General features: G+C 34.7%; 2 protein-coding genes across 2 annotated transcripts; one reads left to right on the forward strand and one right to left on the reverse strand.

Annotated features, from left to right (window-relative positions):
* Positions 1-1039: 1039 nt before the first annotated feature.
* Positions 1040-10844, reverse strand: LOC123714282 (dnaJ homolog dnj-5). The gene is made up of 9 exons (XM_045668491.1): positions 9182-10844; positions 8802-8968; positions 7490-7607; positions 6482-6635; positions 5623-5747; positions 5066-5168; positions 3648-3749; positions 2973-3073; positions 1040-2019 (listed from the first exon to the last, which is right to left on the reverse strand). Exons 1-9 carry the CDS (start codon positions 10687-10689, stop codon positions 1887-1889), a joined length of 2511 nt encoding a protein of 836 aa, XP_045524447.1. The 5' UTR covers positions 10690-10844; the 3' UTR covers positions 1040-1886.
* A 1768-nt stretch (positions 10845-12612) lies between these two features.
* On the forward strand, positions 12613-17331 carry LOC123714437 (catalase-like). The gene is made up of 2 exons (XM_045668677.1): positions 12613-12699; positions 15880-17331. The coding sequence occupies exons 1-2, from the start codon at positions 12613-12615 to the stop codon at positions 17311-17313; spliced, it is 1521 nt and encodes a 506-aa protein (XP_045524633.1). The 3' UTR covers positions 17314-17331.
* Positions 17332-21763: the final 4432 nt, after the last annotated feature.

The following is a 21763-nucleotide window of genomic DNA, read 5'->3' on the forward strand; positions in this document are numbered from 1 at the left end:
AACTAATTGTGCTGAATAATCATCAATTACGAAGAGACTTAAGTGCAAAATTGTTTTTTTTTTGCGATGTGATATCAACATTTTAACAAGATAGAGACTTACTGTGCTGTATTGACGCTTTTGTGTTGTATTTTGCTAAAACATGGTAGGGAAAGGAAGTGTAAAATGCTACAAATGCGGCATAATATCAAAACATTTTTAATAAAATTGTTACCCATGTACTTGTTTCATTACGTGTACATGAAAAGTGAAATTATTCCTTAAAATTCTGTACTTGCGTAGCATTTTAAATTCTCCTGCTATACGATAGTACCAATGGCATTAACTGGAGTGTTGAAAGCATTTTTTTAAACTATGAAGTTGTTGATCTTCTACGCTAGAAGTATTAGTTCTATTGGTCAGTTATCGTTACTGTTTCACGTAAAACGCACGCGCCGACGAGTATAGACAATCGAAAAATGAGTCGCGATATTGATACCGGGCGTGTGATAGAAGTTCGGTTGCGAAAATAACGTAGTACCTAATCCTGTAACTTTGCCAGTAACTCAACTCAGTCAAAACTTCTTGATGACATGCGAAAGCAGTTAAAGAACTTGGTTTCGTCTACCCGTAAATGATTGAATAATGCACCTATTAGTAGTCTTTGAGCAATAAGTGGATGAATTTGAAGTCTTCGTTTCTTTTTCCATTCCATAAATTCATGTCGGTACTTCGCAACAGTCCGAATAAAACTGTAACGAGATGGCGCTGATAGCTACGCGTTGATCTGCCAGCGAGACTCTAAAACCGGCCTTAGAATTTCACCTTTTCCCTACAAAAAAGTCCCCTTGGAGGGCCCGACACGTTCTAATGAAAAGCCGCCCGGTGAGAGACGGTGAAGTTCCTTACTTCACACTCAAGGGTATGACGGAAGCTCGGTGAGTGAGCTATCGTCTTATTGTATATATTGTAAACGGTAAACCTTCACTTCTGTTGAGTTGGATAAAAAAATTTCTCTTATATAAAATGACATGCTTTGGAAATAAAACAAAGATTTGTATTTCAGTGTTTATTGACTTATGAAGCGCAAACTACGCACAATGTAGTATGGGTTTTGGCTGTCTAACCTAATAATCTCTTTGAAGGCAGTGCGAACTACGTCCGCTACACACATGAACCGAGATTTTTATACTAATATTCAATAAAAAATACATAACAAATTTGCGAAAATAAAACTTAATACAATTTGACACAAGTTAACCGACTAAACCATACACAGAACATGTGTGTAATATTCCACAATTACAGGTGTACTAAGCTTCACATGAAAATGAACTTAAGTGACAAAATTCAAATTATTTATGTTAATGTACCAACATTATGTTTTTATGAGTATTTAACATGACTATGGACATTAGAGGAATACATTACGCGGTTCATGCATTTGTCAAAAAACAAGTGACAGCTCACTGTCAAATAATCTATGGATAAGACAAATTTATTATCTATGTATTGGTGCAACCAAGTTGTACTATTAGGTGTCACAAGAATCTTTGCCATAATATGAGAGTACACGGACGATTTATACGACTAAAAGAAATTACGTCTTCGGTTTTATGAAGTATATAAATCAAAATTACTTATTTATTATGCAATGATGATTGAAAAAATTCGAATTAAAATTCAGACAAAGTTTTAAAGTTAATTAATTGTTAATCAAAAGGATAACTAGCAACTAACATGACGAGTAACAAAATGTCAAAACTTCATTATTATTACATAAAGAAAAATATTCGATATTTTTAAAAACTTTCAATATAAATTGTAATTGTGAAATGTCAATTACTTTGTTTTTGCGATAGAAATATTTTTCAAGGCAACGGTTGATAGAGTTTTTAGGTTATTAACTAAGCTTTAGCTTTTTTATTACGTCGCTTTTTGACGTCAGTTTCGGCGGGAGGCTGTTTGGTGGCAGTGTTTGTCATTACACCAGATTTATTGTACAAATTGTTTAAAAACTCTTCCAAGTTTGGCTCCGGGCTGAAAGTAAATTATTTAAATAAAAACAAGTGACTTCAACGTGCGACCCTATGCCTGTGCATTAATGGATTTTCTGTGTTCTTTGTGTACTTGCCTTATATATTGATTTTTTTTTTAATTTTTACGTAATAGCAGGCAAACGGGCAAGAGGCTCACCTGATGTTAAGCGATACCGCCGCCCATGGACACTCACATTGCCAGAAGGCTCGCAAGTGCGTTGCCGGCCTTTCAAGAATTGGTACGCTCTTTTCTTGAAGGACTCTATCTAAGTCGAATTGTGGGAAATTCTTCAGTGGGCAGCTGGTTCCACATAGTGGTGGTGCGCGGCAAAAACTGCCTTAGAAAACGCTCAGTTGTGGAACGACGGACGTCGAGGTGATACGGATGGTATTTTGTACTTTTGCCTTGACGTCCGATAATGAAACTCAGCTGCGGGTATTAGACCGAACAACTCTTCTGAACACTACCCATGGTAAATGCGGTAGAAGATGCATAGAGACCCAACATCTCTACGCAACGCCAAGGGATCAAGCCGCACGGAAAGGGATTGTTCGTCGACGATTCGAATTCGAAATTCAAAATCATTGAATACGGTCAAGTGGAAGGAGCTGGTACTGGGGAGCTTCCGCCCAGAGGTGAGAACAGTATTCCATGTGGGGCCGGTGGCGGTAGCGGTGGCCTGGAGTGAAGTACCGTCTCGCCTTGCTGAGCACACCAAGCTTTGCTTGTGTCTTGCTGAGCACAAATGATCATGAAGCAGATTCAGAAATCCGAGGGCCAGACATGTAGCGCCACTTTATAAAAAAAAACTAAGTTTGAAGTCCCTTCATTTCTGGACGTTTCTGTAGTAAATATTAATGGCTGATTGCCATACGCGTCTATAAATATGAAATGTTTATTTTTCTGCGCGGGATAGAGGGTCCTTTACGCCACTGTACTTAACAAATACTTACCCAGTTTTACTCGCAGGATGAGCAGCAGGCGCCTTGTTCCCGAGCACAATACGATATTGTACGATGTGACAATCAGCGCGCAACTGTTTTAGGTTTTTTTTCTGTAAAATATTTTATTCTCACTACAAGATTCCCTTATGGAGCTGTGTTAGCGGTTAAGCGACGGGCTGAAGGATTATTCCTATATAAAATTATATAATGGAAAAATATCAAAGCTGAATGAGAATTAAAAACCCATACGTAATTAATATATATTGGGGTAGACACAAAATATGCTGATAAATGAGGGTAGTATACAAATATAGTTTTTATTTGTTACAATTATTAACAAAAATTATATAGACTTTTATGTACAATATTAATCAATATTGCTGTTGAACTATAATGACGTAACAGTGTTGTAAACATAAAAAAGGTAAGTTCGCACTGCGACCTTAAAATCTCACGTTACTTCTGTCTTAGTTAATAGATATTATATAGTCCTTTAGTCTACGTCATATAGCCGGTACTAAATGCTATCACTGTCTATCTTCTAACAAAGCATATATTGTATATCAATCTCTATACACACGAATATATATCTTCATGTTTTAAAATTATTGTGCCTCGTCAGTGTTGTTCTCGGCTCTTTAATGAAAAAAACAAATGAATGTGGATGACGTTTAAACAGTGTACCTGGCAAGTGGCCCATTGCGTGATCTGATAAACGGCTCCATCCATACACGCGTAGTACATCACCAGCAAGCCCCACATACTCGACTCAGCCCAGATGTCGCCCTACACAAAAATTAAAATGTTGCAAGCACTTTTCTTCAATTATAGCGGTCTTTACGTTAGTATACTTGGTTGTCAGATATTTATTTAAAACAAAAATCGTAATTAAAAAAAATATTTTTTTAGATATTGGGCAGGGGTCAGGTAGTCCAATTATCGTGATCTTTGAGATCTCATAGATATTTATTGATGTGTAAACGTGGCAAAATATTCTATAATAATAATTTCATAAAATCTATTTTTTTGTGATCCATCAATATCTTGTGTGGTTGAAGAGATCGCTCGAAAGCCATAAGGCCGCCAGTTGTCCTCCTTTTGATTAATTTTTTTTATTGTAGTGTAACGAAGTGTTAATAAATAAAATAAATAAAAATATCTGTTGACACTACACACTACTGTATGCATACGGAATTTGGAAATCAAAATCACATATTGGATCACTGTTTTTACAAAGTAAAGTATTTTTGTAACAGTACAGAGTAACGCAAATTTATTGTTTTAATGAACTTACCTTAATATAGCATTAAGGTAAGTTAACGTTTGCCGTGGCAATACAGGCCTAATACGTTAATTATTGGCGTGTATTATGGCAATACAGGCCTAATACGTTAATTATTGGCGTGTATTATGGCAATACAGGCCTAATACGTTAATTATTGGCGTGTATTATGGCAATACAGGCCTAATACGTTAATTATTGGCGTGTATTATGGCAATACAGGCCTAATACGTTAATTATTGGCGTGTATTATGGCAATACAGGCCTAATACGTTAATTATTGGCGTGTATTATGGCAATACAGGCCTAATACGTTAAATATTGGCGTGTATTATGGCAATACAGGCCTAATACGTTAAATATTGGCGTGTATTATGGCAATACAGGCCTAATACGTTAAATATTGGCGTGTATTATGGCAATACAGGCCTAATACGTTAAATATTGGCGTGTATTATGGCAATACAGGCCTAATACGTTAAATATTGGCGTGTATTATGGCAATACAGGCCTAATACGTTAATTATTACGAAACACGTCCACTCCGAAGAATGATCTTCTGACTACTGACGATATTGAAGTCAATATCTATTGAAAGTGACGACCAGTTGATCCAATATATATTGAGACATGTATCGTGATAAATTACGCATGATTTTTAAATCGTGAATACTTTATACTAAATTTTTAAATTGTATTGATTTACGTTACGTTAGTTTTAAAAATGTGCTCATTAAACTTGAATAACGTACTGTTAAAAAAAAAACTTTTTAAATGAGATCAAATACACAGATTAGTGATTACGGTAGGCTGCACTTACTTCTTTAGCCGAGTGTCGAATCTTGCACTGTGAGCAGTATCGCGCCGCGTAACAAGGCCGGTCCGTGGCAACGCGTTTATGGCGGCGACCGCAGTTGGTGCATCTTAAAATGTTTCATAAATCAACTAACTATTGTTTAAAGCATCTTAAGGCATGCACGTGATCTAACAATTATTTTAACAATGTACCGGGACAAACGCCCACCTGATGTTACCGCCCATGGACACTCATATTGCCAGAAGGCTCGCAAGTGCGTTGCCGGCCTTTTAAGAGCTGGTACGCCCCTGTCTTGAAGGACCCTAGAATCGGTTCTAAAACACTTCAGTGCGCAGGTCCCACACAGTGGTGGTGAGCGGCGAAAACTGATTTAAGAAACGCTCAGTTGTGGAATGACTGACGTTGAGGTGATACGGATGGTAATTCGTATTCTGCCTCAACGTCCGAGGATGAAATATTATATAGAGTTTGTTTTATTATCAAAACCGGGATACAATTAAGTATTTTTGATATTTTCTATAGTTCAGTAAATATACGTATGTGTGTATATGTGTTTATACCGTATCGTGTTAGCGGCAAACTCCATCTTGCGATGCAGCTGTGCCAGCAGCTCGCTGAACTCGCTCCAGGCCGCTTCCACGTGACGGGACTCACGCGCCTTGCGCTCGTACTCTTCTCGACGCTCCTTTTTATATTATAATTTCAAATTATGTCAACCTATGTACGCTTTTTAAGTTTGACTAGGACAACATTCCCGGAACTCACACAAAAATGTTAGGGTTTCGGGACGCCTGACAGAAGTGATAACTTAAACTAATCTAAGTTGAACTATAACTGTAATGTTCCGAGGATCATCTTTTGCTTCATTCATCATATTTTTTATAATCACTTGCAAAAACGGTGATATTTTGAGGTTATATGGTCACCGCCAACAGTAAATGTCAAACACACAATAAACACTGAGTAGAGAGAGGGGAAAGAGTCTGTCCGAAATACAACTAGCGCTGCAGGTTAGATTGAGAGAGGAAGAGCCTGTCTACAGCTGCCGTATGCGTGAAAGAATGGGAAACAAGACGGACTGGTGCCGTTACGTTATCTAACGAAGCGATTTACCCTCCCATAAGAAGTTATCACTTCCAAACTTAGGATTGCGTTCTTATTAACAATACTTTTAAATAAAACTTTTAACAAATAATTACATATTAATTCTATCCGGCTCGAAGGACCATTACTACTATTGACGTTGTACAGCTTTACAAAGCTCGTTTATTCTCTTAATAGGATAATTTTTTAACCGCTAACCGAAGCGTGAATTCAGTTGCCGGAAAACAGTTAAAAAATCTATAGGAAGGTTGTGATCTAAGAAAGAAATCTAAGATATGGTAAGAGAGATTGCCATTAATTAATGTATATTCTTACCGGTTCACCTATAAGATCGAAGGCATGTTGTAATATTTTGAACGCCTCTTCGGCGCCTGGTTGCTGATTCTTGTCTGGATGCACGAGAAATGCTTGTCGACGGTAATAACGTTTGATCTCTTCATCTGTACACGTCTCGCTTACACCTAAAATGCTGGAAAAACGAATAAATTGATACTGAGAAGTTCAAATACCTTATATACCTATAAGGTATATAGCTGAAGGAAACACACTTTCAGTTTGAGTTGGAAAAAAATGGACACCAAGTTGTAGAGAGTTTCATGTGTCAAGTGGACAATGTCAAAAACAGATTCAAATGGTGCTTAGGTCCTGGCCATCCGCGCGGCGATATGCATTGCAATACAAAAGTTAGGATACTAGAGGAAAATAATAGGAATTGAAATGTATGGGGTAGTATAGCAAATTGTTTCATATGTAGGTATGTAGCTACTAAAATGGTGGCTAACTAAAAAAATCATATTAAGACGAAACGAAGATCGCTTAAAAATGTTTTTTGTTGTGTTTATATTATAGAATTCATCGATTACATACAAATTGTACAGATTTTAATATACACAACTATTTGCATTTAAAACCAATCTAATATTTAATAAGAAGCCAGGTTTTTCTTTCAACACCGCCGCCATACTCATCATTAATCCGCGTTTCTGCAGTACTAGTTCTACGGTGGAACTCGTACTTTTTCCAATTTATAAATATAGTGACGCGGAGATTAAAAAAAATAAAACGGGAAAAATGGAATGAATCATATCAACATTTTGAAAAACAAATATACGAGTAAATAGCTGAAATTTGATGTCTTCGTTGATTTTTTCTCGCATGTAGTTTCCCAACCGTTTACTTGAAACTGGCATAAAGTCAAAACTATTGCCATAATATAAAAAAAAATAGCTGAAAAAAGTTCAATTTGGAATTTCTAACCAAAGAGGTGCTATTTGACGTCAAAGTGGCCAGTAGGACCTAATATATGTATTCATACACATTTACCTATATGGATCTTTCCCTTGACAAGCCAGTAGCCGCTTCATAGCTTCTTCACCAGTCGATGGTAGTGGTATATTGGAGTTCAGTTTGTTTGACTCATTGTCGCTCTCCATTTCTCTCTCTGTAATAGTAAAGATTGAATAATTCAAAATATAATACTTATAAATACAAATACCTTTACAGCTGATTAACGAAAATTATAATACATCAATGATATATATGGCTATATATAGCCAACATAGAACAACATCCTGTAGACACACAAATAATACTTACACACAAAAATTTCGCCTTCAAAAACCAACCTTGAAGTTCAGGCAACTCTCTTTCGAATTATAACGGATTAGACAGTTCTTATCCGGTGCTGGATATATTTGGTAGTAGGTTCATCAATTGTAAAGAAAGCTTTGTTAAATGCCTATCTCGTACCTAATCCGCTGTTTTGCTTGTAATTTTGTGTAATGTGTATGTTTACCAAAATTATCATATATTTTATACCATAGATAAAGTATTATGTATAATGTGGCAAACATAAATATATAAATAAAACTGAATTTGACCTATCAATGTGTTGTCTGTCTCTGTATGTCTCTTGTACAGTAACATTATTTTTTTGTGTATTTTACCTTTGTATTTATATATATACTTCTATTTGTTTTCCATGAAGTACAACATTTTATATTTATTATATATTAATAATATATTTCATGAATAAGTATAGAGAATATGAGATTTTGAATTTATGGAAATAAGTGAAACACATTTTTTTAAATTGTAGAATTACTTGAACCACAGACAAATATTTATTAACATAATATAACTCATATCTATTATTTATAGCGACATCATTTAAGATGTTTTATCGGTACACCCATTAGTAACATTGATAAGATAAGACTTTGTTTTATAACTTAATAAATTATTGTTATATTAAATAGCTGATAAATTCTCATACTCCTAATTATATAAAAATATTATTGGAACTTTAAAGAAACAAGAAAAACATAATATAGATTAATTAATTTACCTTCAATTAAGATTACATAATAACATATATAATAGACAACATAGACTATTGCAGACACATGCCTACATTTGTTTTACAGGTTATTAAGATAAATAGAACATTTTACTAATAGACTTGTTCTGGGATATCCTTTGGAATTATTGTGGTTTAGGTTATAAATAAATGTTACATTTTTCAAAAATATTTTTTGTAAACCTTCTCCTCAAGTTTTGGAGGTTGATTAACATTAGATACAATTAAATGCTTGCTTTTTAGAATGAGACAATACTAAAAATAAAATATATTTACCTTTTTTAAACCACTTCAGTTTCCTCCAAAAACCAAATCTGGTATGTCCAAATTTTCTGTCAATATACATGAGATACTTATTGTCCTGCAGTTTTGAAAGCCACTCCTTGCTGCGACTCCAAACTGCTTGACAGCTAACATATGATTGCGTAAATACTGATGTACATCTGGAAATACAGATGAAAGATTATATATAAAAGAATAAAGATACATAGAAGAAGTATTCCCATATATATATGTGTTAAACAACTATTTTTGTGTTTGGTTGGACAAATATTTACACAAGCAATGATTTTGGAGACTCAAATTAAATTTTCACTTACAACACAATGAAAACTTATGCTAATTTCAAGGTTAAAATTGAATTTTTGTCAACTTACAAGTCAAATGAAAGGTGAAGACTCATATGACATACATCAGATAATAAATAAAGCAACCAGACAAGTGCTTTCCATGTTGCACCTCCCCAGTGTTCCAGGTAGCTTTGAGCTAGCCCCAGGTACCAAGGCTTATTACGCCTTACTTTAGTTTGTGTTGGAGACTTTTTGTCCTTTACAGGCTTGATAGGTTTGTGGTAACCTCGCGGTTCTCTCTTCTTCTTAGATTTTCCATCACTTTGACCATCTTGTAGCACAAACTGTGACTCTTCTTCGTCCTGCTTAATATCATCAACAGTTTCAGAGGCTTTTGGCTTTTCAATTTTTTTCTCTTTCTTTGGCTTTTCATGAGTTTTGATGAAGACAAACTGACTCTCATTTTCTTGATTTGGAGAATGTTTTTCTTCATTTGTTACATCATCAAGAGAAGACCATTTACGAGACATGTTGTTACGTCTATTTTTGGATTTTTTATTAGGTTTCTGACATTTTTCATTATCATCAGTATTGATGTCTCCAGAGTCACTTCCAGAAGAAACTGTGCTAGTTTGTTTCTTTTCACCTCTGTTTTTATCATTATTTTGTATTTTTCCACCAGGTTTGTCTAGTTTCTGCTGTTTATTATTCAGTTTTGTATCTATGTTGTTTTGCAGTTTAGTTTTATTTAATTCCGAGTTTGTGTTCTTGGTGTTTTTACTAAGAACATCAGAATAACTGGGGCGCATAGGTTTCACTTCAGCTACTATGCGTTTTTTGGTACTTGTATCAGCTAAAGGACTATTTTCATTCCTCTTGGGAGATTGATCTTGTTTTAGCTGAGCATTTAATTCAGAAATCTGAGGATTAGGTATCATTGTTAATGGTGGCTCTGGGTGATTCAAGGGATAATTTTGACCAAATGGAGAATATGTTCCACTGGAATTTGGTTCCCAATTGCCTAACACTTCCTTTAAAAAGTTTGAAGTGGGCTGATTAGCTGCAGCATTAACATCTTGATTATAGACTGTATTTTGTATAGTAGCTGTTGGTGCATGAGAATTATGGCTCCTAGAGAAATCTTGATTAAGTGTAAACATGTGTGGGGGTTGGGTAGGATGTACTGGCATATCACAAAGCCCTTGATTATTACTGAAGAGTTCATATTGACCTGACATTGGAAAAATTAGTTGTTGATTGTTTTCATCATAAAATACTCTGACCAGTTGTCCATTACCTAAATTAAGCATTGCGTTGCCGTAATTCTGTCTCTGATATCGATTGACATTAGGCATTGTGTTGAAAGGAACATTTTCCTCCTTATTAGGCGCAATATCGGGCGCCTGCACGTTGTATTGATTCTTGTATACATCGGTACCAAAATTGGGACTGGTGTATAGGCTTTCATTTAGAACGTTTGTAGTAGGTGATATAGTGTGGTTTATATCTGGTAAATTATGATTTTCACCGGTGTCACCGTGATATTTCCATGCAGATTCGCTGAACCTCGGATCATCTTTCGGCGACCTTGCCATGATTGGTAATTAACCAAGCTCACTTGTTTTATTTTTGATTAAACACAAATCTATTACCACTTAGAGATTTATCATTTTAATAGCTACAAAACGTAGTTCTCTATTAATATTTATGAATTAAGTTTTGAACGCGTGAAATGTGAATTATTTTAATAGTTGACAGCGGTCAGAATTAAACAATAAATATGACTTATGACATATGACAGGGTAACCGTTACAGACAAAAATTACGCTTATATAGTTATTCTGTGGAACGATATTCTTTGACTATATGTATTGTTATATGGTACAGGCTACAATGTTTTAAACAAGGAATTAAACCATAATTACAAGTAGCGGCATGAAACTCTAGCGCTGACCGTTATTGCGCAGAAGTAAAAAATAAGGTATCTGAGGGGGGCTAGCGGAATGAAGAGCGGGCTCGCGTAGCGTCGATTGGCTCTCCAGTCGCATTCCGTCCCCCGCACCGATAAGACGCCCCGCGCACATCCCGTGTACAGTCGCGTCATTAATATTATTGTTACTGGTGTTACGTTTTGTTGTTTTTTGTTACGGTTGAATTTGTTAGTGTTTTGATGTTTGTTATTTGTTTTTAAGTTTGTTTGTGACTTTAAAGTTAATATGCCTAGAACAAATACTGTTTTGAAAAGACAAGCCAGGAAAATGGTTTATGACGTGAATTGTTTTTTAAAAAGGGAATCTAACGAATTAATTGATTCTTTGAAACAAATCCAAAGTGACATTGACGAAGCTACAAATACTTTGTTCAGTCATTCGGACAGCAACATTGTAAATTTGAGTCAGATAAAACAAACTGCCGAAATCATTAAGGCAGGAAACATAAAATTTAATAGTATAATCAGCGAATTAGGTAAAATCCAAAAAAGGACAGCAGAGTCAACAAAAACGTCAAACGTCAACGGTAAGAAACATCTCCAATCAAGCCAAAAGTTCTGATTTGATCACAGTGTTCAGAACACCTGGCAAAAAACGTTCCAGAACAAAACCGGTCACAAATATCGATAACTTCGACCAAGAAGTAATAAAGAGAACCATTCATAACTTTCACAAGACAAATAATGTACTTCCTACCATCGGAAAGCTTAAAAAGCAGCTAGAAGATGACATAAATTTCAAAAGTTCAGAACGAAGTCTTCGGCGAATAGTTAAGAGTTTGGGATTTCGGTGGAAAAACACCGAAAACAACCGGAAAGTGCTGATTGAGACTTCTAATATACGTTTGCAACGTATCGAATATTTAAGGAAAATAAAGCAATATCGCCAAGTCCCTCTTGGCCTATTGTTTATACAGACGAATCTTACGTAGATTCATCGCACTCTTCTTCAAAAGCCTGGACCGATGGTACTACTAAGGGGCTTAAAAAACCTATTTCGAAAGGATAGCGAGTTGTCATTGTCCACGCAGGGTCTGATACTGGGTTTATACCTAATGCGTTGCTGACTTTTAAAGCTGGTACCAAATCAGGGAACTACCACGACAATATGAATTTTGAAAACTACGAAAAATGGCTCCAAACCCAATTAATGCCCAACCTACAACCCAGTTCCGTCGTGGTAGTCGACAACGCGTCCTATCATAATAAGCAGTGGGATCGCGCACCAAAGTCTAATTCTAAAAAAGCTGACATGCAGGCCTGGCTCACTGAAAAAGGTATACAGTACGAGGAAACACATTTGAAACCTCAGTTATACAATTTAATAAAGATCAACAAAATAAATTTAAAACATTTTCGATTGATCGAATCTGAACGAGGTCATCAGGTACTGAGACTACCACCATACCAACCCGACCTAAATCCGATTGAAATGGCATGATCGGATATTAAACAATAGGTAGGCAGCAAAAATATAAAATGGAGTGTCAGTAAATATATAGACCTAATACAAGAAAAGGTGTTACTAATGGGTACATGGGATTGGCAAAAGTTGTGTAAAGAGGTGAAGGATATAGAAGAGCAATATGCAAAGAGTGATCATGTAGTGGATTTGGTAACAGAACAATTCATTATTCATGTCGATGGAGATAGTTCCGAGGATAGCAATGAAGATGACGCTAGTGCCGATGAACGAAGCAGTCCTGAGCCCGGGCCCTCAGTAAGCAAAAGGCCTTGTCGCGAGACCATTGAAGGCGTGATACCATTCTCTGATTCAGATTAATAAAAGATTACAAATTAAAAGATAATGTTTTTATTTTTCTACACCCCATAAACTTGTTAAAATATCTTAGGTCTTTTTTGGAAATACGTTCTATGTACAGACACATTTTTACTGTCTCATTATATGTTATAGATAGGTAATATTACGTACATGCGCGACAATAATCATGCGCGGCAGCTATCCTTCACATTTCGTTCAGCTTAATATCGTTATTTAGGTAATCATTAATCAAAGTGGTATATAATGTATTCCGTACGCGACAGTATACATGCGCAGCAATCTCCTCCACGTATCGCCTAGCGCTAGACTTACGTGCCTCTGCCTATAAAAGGGCTAAACTTTCCAATATGGACCGTCGATTTAAAAGCCCATATTTTTACTGTAGATAGTACTCACTAAAAGAAAGAGTTTTGCAAATAAATAACACGCCATTACAAAATATATTTGATTTGGTTGGTAGGTTTGATGGGTTCCGATTATTTAGAAAGTATCGATACTACTCTTTGAAGAATTTTGATAAATCATTTGGATGCATACGAAGAACTACTAACTGCGATTAAATATGTATATAAAATATAATAAATTCATTTCATTGTTAGTAACTTTCTGTATTATCTAATTCTTACTACATTTAAGTTTTTACTTACTTATTTAAATCCAAAAAGTACCCTAAACCGAATCAGAGTACCCCACTATCCACGTGGCCCTCTGCCCTACCCCTAGAGTGTATATAAAAGCTCGGAGGCGCGCAGGAAGAGGCCCTCACCGGCTGGAGGCCTGAATAAAATGCCTGTGCTTTGGTACGCAAGGGTGGAGGGGCTGCATTTCCCGTAGCGCCGGAGCAGTCTAAAAACCAATTATTATCTATTGTTCGGTTAGGTTAGGTTAGTATATTCATATTTTTTCAATAACTGTTTCTGGCGCGTGAAAGTGGTTGGGGGTTATTATTCTAAAACTTTAAATTAGGAAATAATCGGTAAATATAAAAAATACGTTTTTTCAGACTAAAAATAATCGATTTATTAAAAAACCGATTTTTATGCAGAATGTTACATCTCTAATAACCAATAAAAAGTAGAAGATGTACGATTTGTTTACGAATTTGAATACATTACACAAAATTTTATATAATTTTTTTTATACTTTGACGCAACTCTGACAGCAAAAATCATTTGGAGGTGTTCCAATCAAGGTACAGAGTACCTACATAATCAGTATCATCGAATTTGGGCCACGGTTTCTGAATCGTTACAATTCTAACCTCAAAACTTTAACCATGAATATCTCCATAACCATCGTGTTCCGGAGGTTGGGGATGGCATAGGGGGGTAGCCCTCATTATTATCATGTTTATAAAAATACCTTAGCAAATAATTCATTATTGACGAAATTGATAACATTTAAATGGTAAAAGATAAAATGTATTTGTCAGTCGGATCAAATATAAATTTTTTGATTTTTGCATAACTTTTAATGCTTACGCATCCCAAGTAATAGATATAGATTTATAAAATTAACGAATATTTAATTTTAATATATTTCATTGAGTGTATCTAATTATAAAATTATCTTTAATGATTTAAGAATATGTTAAAATGTGTGCATGGCTATATATCATTTCTCTTTACCTATGCATGTATTACGGTGATATAGGTAGTTAATATATTTTTAATTATATACATATTTTCAATCATTTAATTTTTGTTATATACCTATGGGTTTTGTGTCTCTAAACTAATTTGGACACTTATACTTAAGCAAAGGCATTTCAAGTTACTAATGGATAAAATTTTGGTTGAAAACACAAGCATTGGGTCTCTTGGGTCAATAAACTCAAAATTAAAAGCAACAGCAATCACTTGAATTTTGGAACTGATACAAAACAACTATACTCATTGCATTAAATAACTAAAATATTTGTAATAAAATACGTTGTATACAAATAAAAGACCCGGCAATTGATATGCAAAGAATCGTTATTTGTAATTAATTCATTTTTAATGTTTAAAAGCGATATATTTAATTTATTTAAAACTACTTAATTACGTTGAGTGCCTGTGTATTTTTTACACCACGAACTATGCAAATAGCGTTTTTGCACGTAGAATATTTTTTATAGAATTAAATTGAATTGCTAGACTTACTTAATTCATTTAAACTGTTTTCTTTTTACACGGTAGTTAGGAAATAATGTATTTATAAATACTAATTTCTAATCGATTGCAGCATTACATCAAGTACACGTAATTAGTTAATTACAGCAGTTCAAATATCAATCGGTTTAGTCAGTGTTTGACAAGCATTATATGAATTTAGTCGATTATGTATCGATTTATTGTTTTACTTTTTTCGATATTAGTTGTAGCTTTTGACGATGACCCTGCTAATCAGATTGAAGTATTCCGACGGAAAACCAAGGTAATATTTTTTAGATTTAAATTATCAGTTCTTATATTAAAAGTATCGCTAGTTTAGCTAAATAAAAATAAATGATTTGAGGTCTTGGGTTGATTGCAAAATATTTAATTAAGTATTTCAGTTTACCAGAGTTATCGTAGTACCACTATTTCTTAATTAATTAACTACTATCGGAGTGCTAGGCTTTACTGTCAAAATAATAATACAGTTTTGGAATAATCAAACAAAAATAATCCTTTGAGATGTTGTCAAACCAACTAGTTTTGATGTGTGACCGGTCTTGCATCCTTTTTATTTTATATCCTGTTTCGCATTTATAGGTACAGAGTAAACAAAGTCATTAACACATGAAACAGTTAATGACATGACATTTCCAGTGGAAACTGTTTTTATATGAAAAAGAGCGCGTAACAAATTTCGACTTTTATTTAATCTGTAGTCTGTATTATTAATAGTTCGAAATATGAGTATTTAAAAAAGGTCATTTCAAGCCAAGCTCGTGACTTGGCTTGGCTTTTAAATACTGTGTAATAAATAAGCTATTCGCATAAAATGAAATGTATTATTATGTTGAACATAAGATTTCTTTTCTAGGGACCTATTGGCATTATGACGACCAGTAATGGAGTACCGGTTCCTTTACGTGAAACAACAAGTACATTGAACACTAGGTTACTTTTGAACGAATATCTATTGGATTCTATAACACATAGCATTCGGGAACCTATCCCGGAACGATTCGTTCATGCAAAGGGAGCTGGAGCATTTGGCTACTTTGAAGTAACTCATGATATGTCACATATAACTAAAGCTAAGATTTTCAGTGGGGTAGGAAAGACAACACCCATGGTTGCCAGATTTTCACCCATCGCCCCCGAAAGGGGAGGCAACGACCTTCTACGAGGCGCGAGAGGTTTTGGCGTCAGATTCTACTCAGAGGATGGTAATTTTGATTTAGTAGGGTTAAATACAGAAATGTTTGCGTTCAAAGATCCCGTTGACTTCGCAATGTTCACTCACGCTATGAAAAGGAATCCAGCTACTCATCTATTTGACGCTAATGCGCAGTGGGATTTCATCACTCTTCGACCTGAAAGTGTGCATACATTCTTACGAATATTTGGAGACCAAGGCGTCCCTGACGGATATCGTTTTATGCCAGGTTTTTCTGTACACACGTATCAGCTTGCAAACGACAAAGGTGAATATTATTTCGTTAGATTCCATTTTATACCTGATGGTGGGGTAAAGTTTTTAACGGCAGAACAAGTAAGAAATATCAGTAGTGAAGATGCTGATTATAGTATTCGTGACTTGTACAGAGCTATCGAGGGAGGTGATTATCCATCATGGACTCTATCATTCCAGATACTGACTCTTGACGAAGTTAAGAATTCAGAAACAGATGTATTTGATGTAACAAGAGTTCTTCCGATTGAGAAATATCCCCTACACCCTGTAGGAAAGATGGTACTAAACAAAAACCCAAAGAACTACTTTGCCGAAGTTGAGCAATTGGCGTTGAACCCTTCGAATTTAGTACCCGGAATTCTTGGTGGCGTTGATAAAATATTCGAAATAAGAAGAATGGCGTATCGTTCTGCACAATATCACAGACTTGGGGTAAACTTTAACAAAATCCGTGTAAACTGTCCGTTTAGATCGTTAACGTACAATCGCGATGGTGAAGCGCCGGTTAAAGACAACGAGAGAGATATTCCTAATTACTATCCTAACTCGTTCCACGGACCTGTACCGTATATAGAAGAGTCTAAATTGATACAAATAGTGGAAAATCCATCATATAATTTTGATCAAGCTAGAGATTTGTATGAGAATCAATTGTCTGCCGGTGAAAAAGAGAGGCTTGTTGAGAATATTTTGAGTAGTTTGGGTTCTGTTACCAAGTTCCTTCAAGAAAAGGCTGTAGAACTATTTACTCTAGTGTCACACGATCTTGGTAGTAGAATTGAACAAGGCCTACTGTCAAATGTGACAACGTACTATTTGCATGATTATAAGAAATAGACTGGCTAAATATGAATATTAAATTTCCAATGAATTATTAATTTAGAGCATAGAACTCGCTTATCTAGTTTATATCTAACTGTAATTTTAATCAATATCATGACTGAAACTCGTTTGTACTCCAAGATGTTTTAATGTTTCGTTTAATCATTCTCTGATTCTCGGCAATAATAATGTAACTGTTTCGGGTTGAAAAGATTTTTATAAAATATGGCTAATAAAAAGACATTACGAATTTCGAATAATCTAAAAATTACGTAGCGAGGAGCTGGTATGAAACGGTATAAACATCAAGTTCATAATCAACACCATTTACTTTATTTCATAAAAGTTAACTTTTACTTTTATAGAACAATTTAGAAGCACGTGAACTAATATTAATTAAGTGTTGTCGTTGCCAATGAATCCAAGTAGGGAATAGAGCGCTACAAAATTATTGGTATAGATAATAAAAATCTTTTGCAAAACAAAACTGATTCATTATCATCACGATTATTTTAGAATCTCTATTGACGGGCTAGGTCTGGAAAAAGGCATAAGTTAATTAATTATGAGTAAACATTACCTAATAAAAATATATTCGGTCCCGGTCCAGTAAACATGAAGTAAGAAGGTAACCAACCAAGAAACGATTGCAGTTGAACGATTTTATAATGCATGGAAAATAAGATAATTTGAACAATCACTTCTTACGTTCCTTGATGATTTTGTTAAATGTCTCGATGTCATTTTTCTTTGAAGCAGACAACTTTTTGTCTAAGAAGTTAGTTTTATGTATGATTATTCGAAAAAAATTACCACATTTTAAATCTATTCCTTAGGTCTCAATCTTGTCGTAAGCACTATAAAATATGTAATCTTAAAAATAGGCTTAGGTCTGACGTTCGTGGTAAAATGTTTTCTTTACCTTTCGTTAACACATAGAAAGGGACATTTATCGGCGCACAGTCGCAGTTGCATGACGTGATTTCAGAGTTAAGTGTCGCGCTCTTAACCACTGGGACAACAGTTAACAACAGGCGATGTTTTAAAACATAATTGTTTAAAAATTATACAAGTGTATAGTAAAAAAACTATAGATGTAGGCGATATTAAGATATGTAGCCATAGGGCTCTTTTAAAGGTAATTATCAGTGGCGAAACTTTACCATCTGGGGCCCGTGGCAAATACTTTTGCCCTATGAGTAAAAATCGTCACGTTGTACTCAGTTTAATTTTAATAAACATCGAGATTTTCATCGTTTACATTTACACGTTGTATATGTCCCACAAATATCCATAGGGCTCCTCTCATTGGCGAGAGGGAATGTATCTATAGTTCCCACGCTGCCCATTGCGTTTTGGAGACTTCAGTTTCATCCACAGAACATAATATCACAATATATTCATCATCTATTCGCTAATTTTCGGTGAAGGAACAAGATCGTGAGGAAACCTGCATACATAGACATAGACAATTTCATTCATTAGGCGGAAACGCGATTTCATATTTTGTTTTATAATGATTTCCAATACACGGTTCACAATACGCCTTCTGAAGCATAAAAAAATAGGATAGCCATGTACGTTCAAGTTTCATGTCAGACTTGGAAACAATATACTTTTCAAATTAAATACTCAGGTACAATGTCAGGCCAAGACGGCCTTGCATCGGGGGCCCGTGGCATTTTGCCAGCCCTGCCACCCTATTGTTACGCCACTGGTAATCATAGGCTACTCCGGCCATACAGATTCCCATCGGAAGAGCTTTATCATGTCAACCAATTATTTTCCGTTAGGAATCTGTATGTCCTCCAGTATAGTAAGCCGTTCCTAAAAAAAAAATAGGGATGTTATCGCCAGACGCAATATGCCGGCAAACTTTATCTATAATAGATTAAATAGGCTGCTTAATATCTACCCACTCACCATCTACAATATAAATACATAATACCTTTAAAAGTCTGTCTAAATATGTAGTTACACATTTCATTCACTCACTCATTCCATGTGAATGAACCCAGTTGAAAACCCACCCAGTTGAAAAAAATAAAAAATAATAAAAAAAAAGATGTAATTAAATTTTATGTATTTTTATAATTTTATAATGGATTTTACTATTAAGTTTGTTTTGGAAGAGCTGGGAACCCTGACACAGGTTTTGTTTTCTTAAAAGGGTTCCCAAATCTTACACAATATAATTAACGAATTAATGATATGTATATATATATTTTTTAATCAAACCATATGTATTACCCCGATCAACGCAGGACGCACATCAAATTTAAATATATGTCTTATATATGAGCAAGCATAGTATTTCATTATACCTGAAGTTTTATCCATACTACAAAATGATTTAAGTTGTGTTTTTAAAAAAATATATTCATTCATCAGTTTTAACTATTTAAGTATATTTTGGTGTATAACAAATACACAGGAGCTAAGTAAAATACGTGTAGAATTATATAGCATTTTACTTACTTTTCTAAGTACAATAGTGTATAACCGTCGCGATACACCATTCTTTGATCAGGAGATTGATTGATTCTAAGCGCTTTGTTTGTAAAACATTACATGTCCATTATTACTAGCGTTGAATAATTAAACAAAATTTCTTAATTTCTTTACTCTATGTGTATATTCTGTGCAACGCGTGCCCGACACGTGCTTGGCTGACTCGTATGATTGACGTTTTGACGTAAGTGCTCAATGACGGTGGAAACGATTTCGCGTGTGCCCATAATTGTTCGCCCTTGATTCGTTCAGGCGGAAAATAACTTTCAGTTACATTTATTTTTATTAATTATTTATTAACATGAATCATTTTTGTGCTATTCTCTTTCTGATTTATTCGTTTGTCTGCAATACTTTGCATAATGATTATACAAAAGTACGATTGAAATCCGGCCTAGTTTCATATGATTTTTTCAGGCCTACGTTATTAGCACAAAAAATAGTTACTTTTTTGTCTATTTGCAAACAAATGCACGTACATCGTTCAAATATTATTAATTATGTATGGAAATTAGTGGCCGTGCTGTCATTACTACTAAAGATGTTAAATATTGTCTCTTATTGTCACAGTTTACCCTAAATAGACAGACGGAAGAATTCAATCAAGAAATAAGTTGGTAATGGAAGTCGATTCAGGCATACCTAAAATATATGGCCATAGGTAGTTTTACTTCTAGGCATAGGTTTTCTTTTATTTAGATGGATATATGTATACTTTTTACTTAAATTTATTACAAATAATTGCATGAACACAAATATCCAATTCCTGATTAAATTATTGTTCGCTTTAAGCTTGCTCCAGATTATCCAAATAGAAATTAAACAGTTCTATCTATACAATCATCAAGAGTGTAATAATTAGTTTTGTATTATAATAATACGATATAGTATCACGCTTAATACAATTTATCATACAATATATTTTGTCAGGCCTAGAAGAAAATAAATCCACCCTCCGGTATTATTATTTTAAAGAATACAGCAGGCATTATCAAAAAAAAAAAGAATGGAACAATAGAAAAGAATTTACGTAGCGGCCTTCACCTCATTAAAAATGCGTAACCATGACCTACAGTTTTTTGACCGAAGACTGGTTGGGTCATGACTGCGTTATAGAACTATAAACACATATAGCTATGTACTCTTTCAGCAAAACATTGGTAGCGAATATGTGCGTACGAATGCGATCGTCGTTTATATTTTAAGGTATGTTTATTTATAAATTACCAGCTGAGAAGATAAAAGACGAAATGTGGTCGCGTTACGTTGGATTGTGACTGAATATGGGGTTTAGGCAAGATGCCTTAACAGTAGTGTACGTAGAAAGTTGAAAACTAAATTTGTCTGAAAATGACAGTTCATGGCGGCAAATTTTGATACATATCTAATTTTCGACTTTGTGCATACGCTACTAGCCACCAGATTCTCCAGTCCAACCGATTGAAACGCGACATGATACGCCATATATTACTTCCATTTTTCTAATAACCATGGAACGTAATTCGCCTTCTATTGTTTTACATTTATGCCCGGTTCACATTATTCCAGTCCAGTAATCCAGTGAGTCATTCCAGTCCAGTGCTGGACTGGAATGGAACGTCCACATTATTCCAGTCATTCAAAAGCTGTTAGATCGGTAACACTACAGCGACAATGCTTTCAAGAAAGAAGTTTAGAAATTGTTTTAGAACTGTTCAATTATTACTGTTAGAAGAAGTAGTTGATGCAGTGGAAGAAGAACTAAAAAGAAAAAACCGGATTTGGGTGAGAAATTGGATTAGCGAAGGAAATGAAAAATGCGGCTCAGCAATGCTTTTGCAACAGCTAAAATCAGAAGATCCCTTGGAATACAGATTTTGATTTGATTTTTTTCATCCTCTACTGTAAAACCTTCTATTTGCACAACAAATTCACAAACACATCACAAATTTTGTGCAGGGCGGATTGGCGCATG

Source organism: Pieris brassicae, chromosome 9 (assembly GCF_905147105.1).
Source record: "Pieris brassicae chromosome 9, ilPieBrab1.1, whole genome shotgun sequence".
Lineage (NCBI taxonomy): Eukaryota > Metazoa > Arthropoda > Insecta > Lepidoptera > Pieridae > Pieris > Pieris brassicae.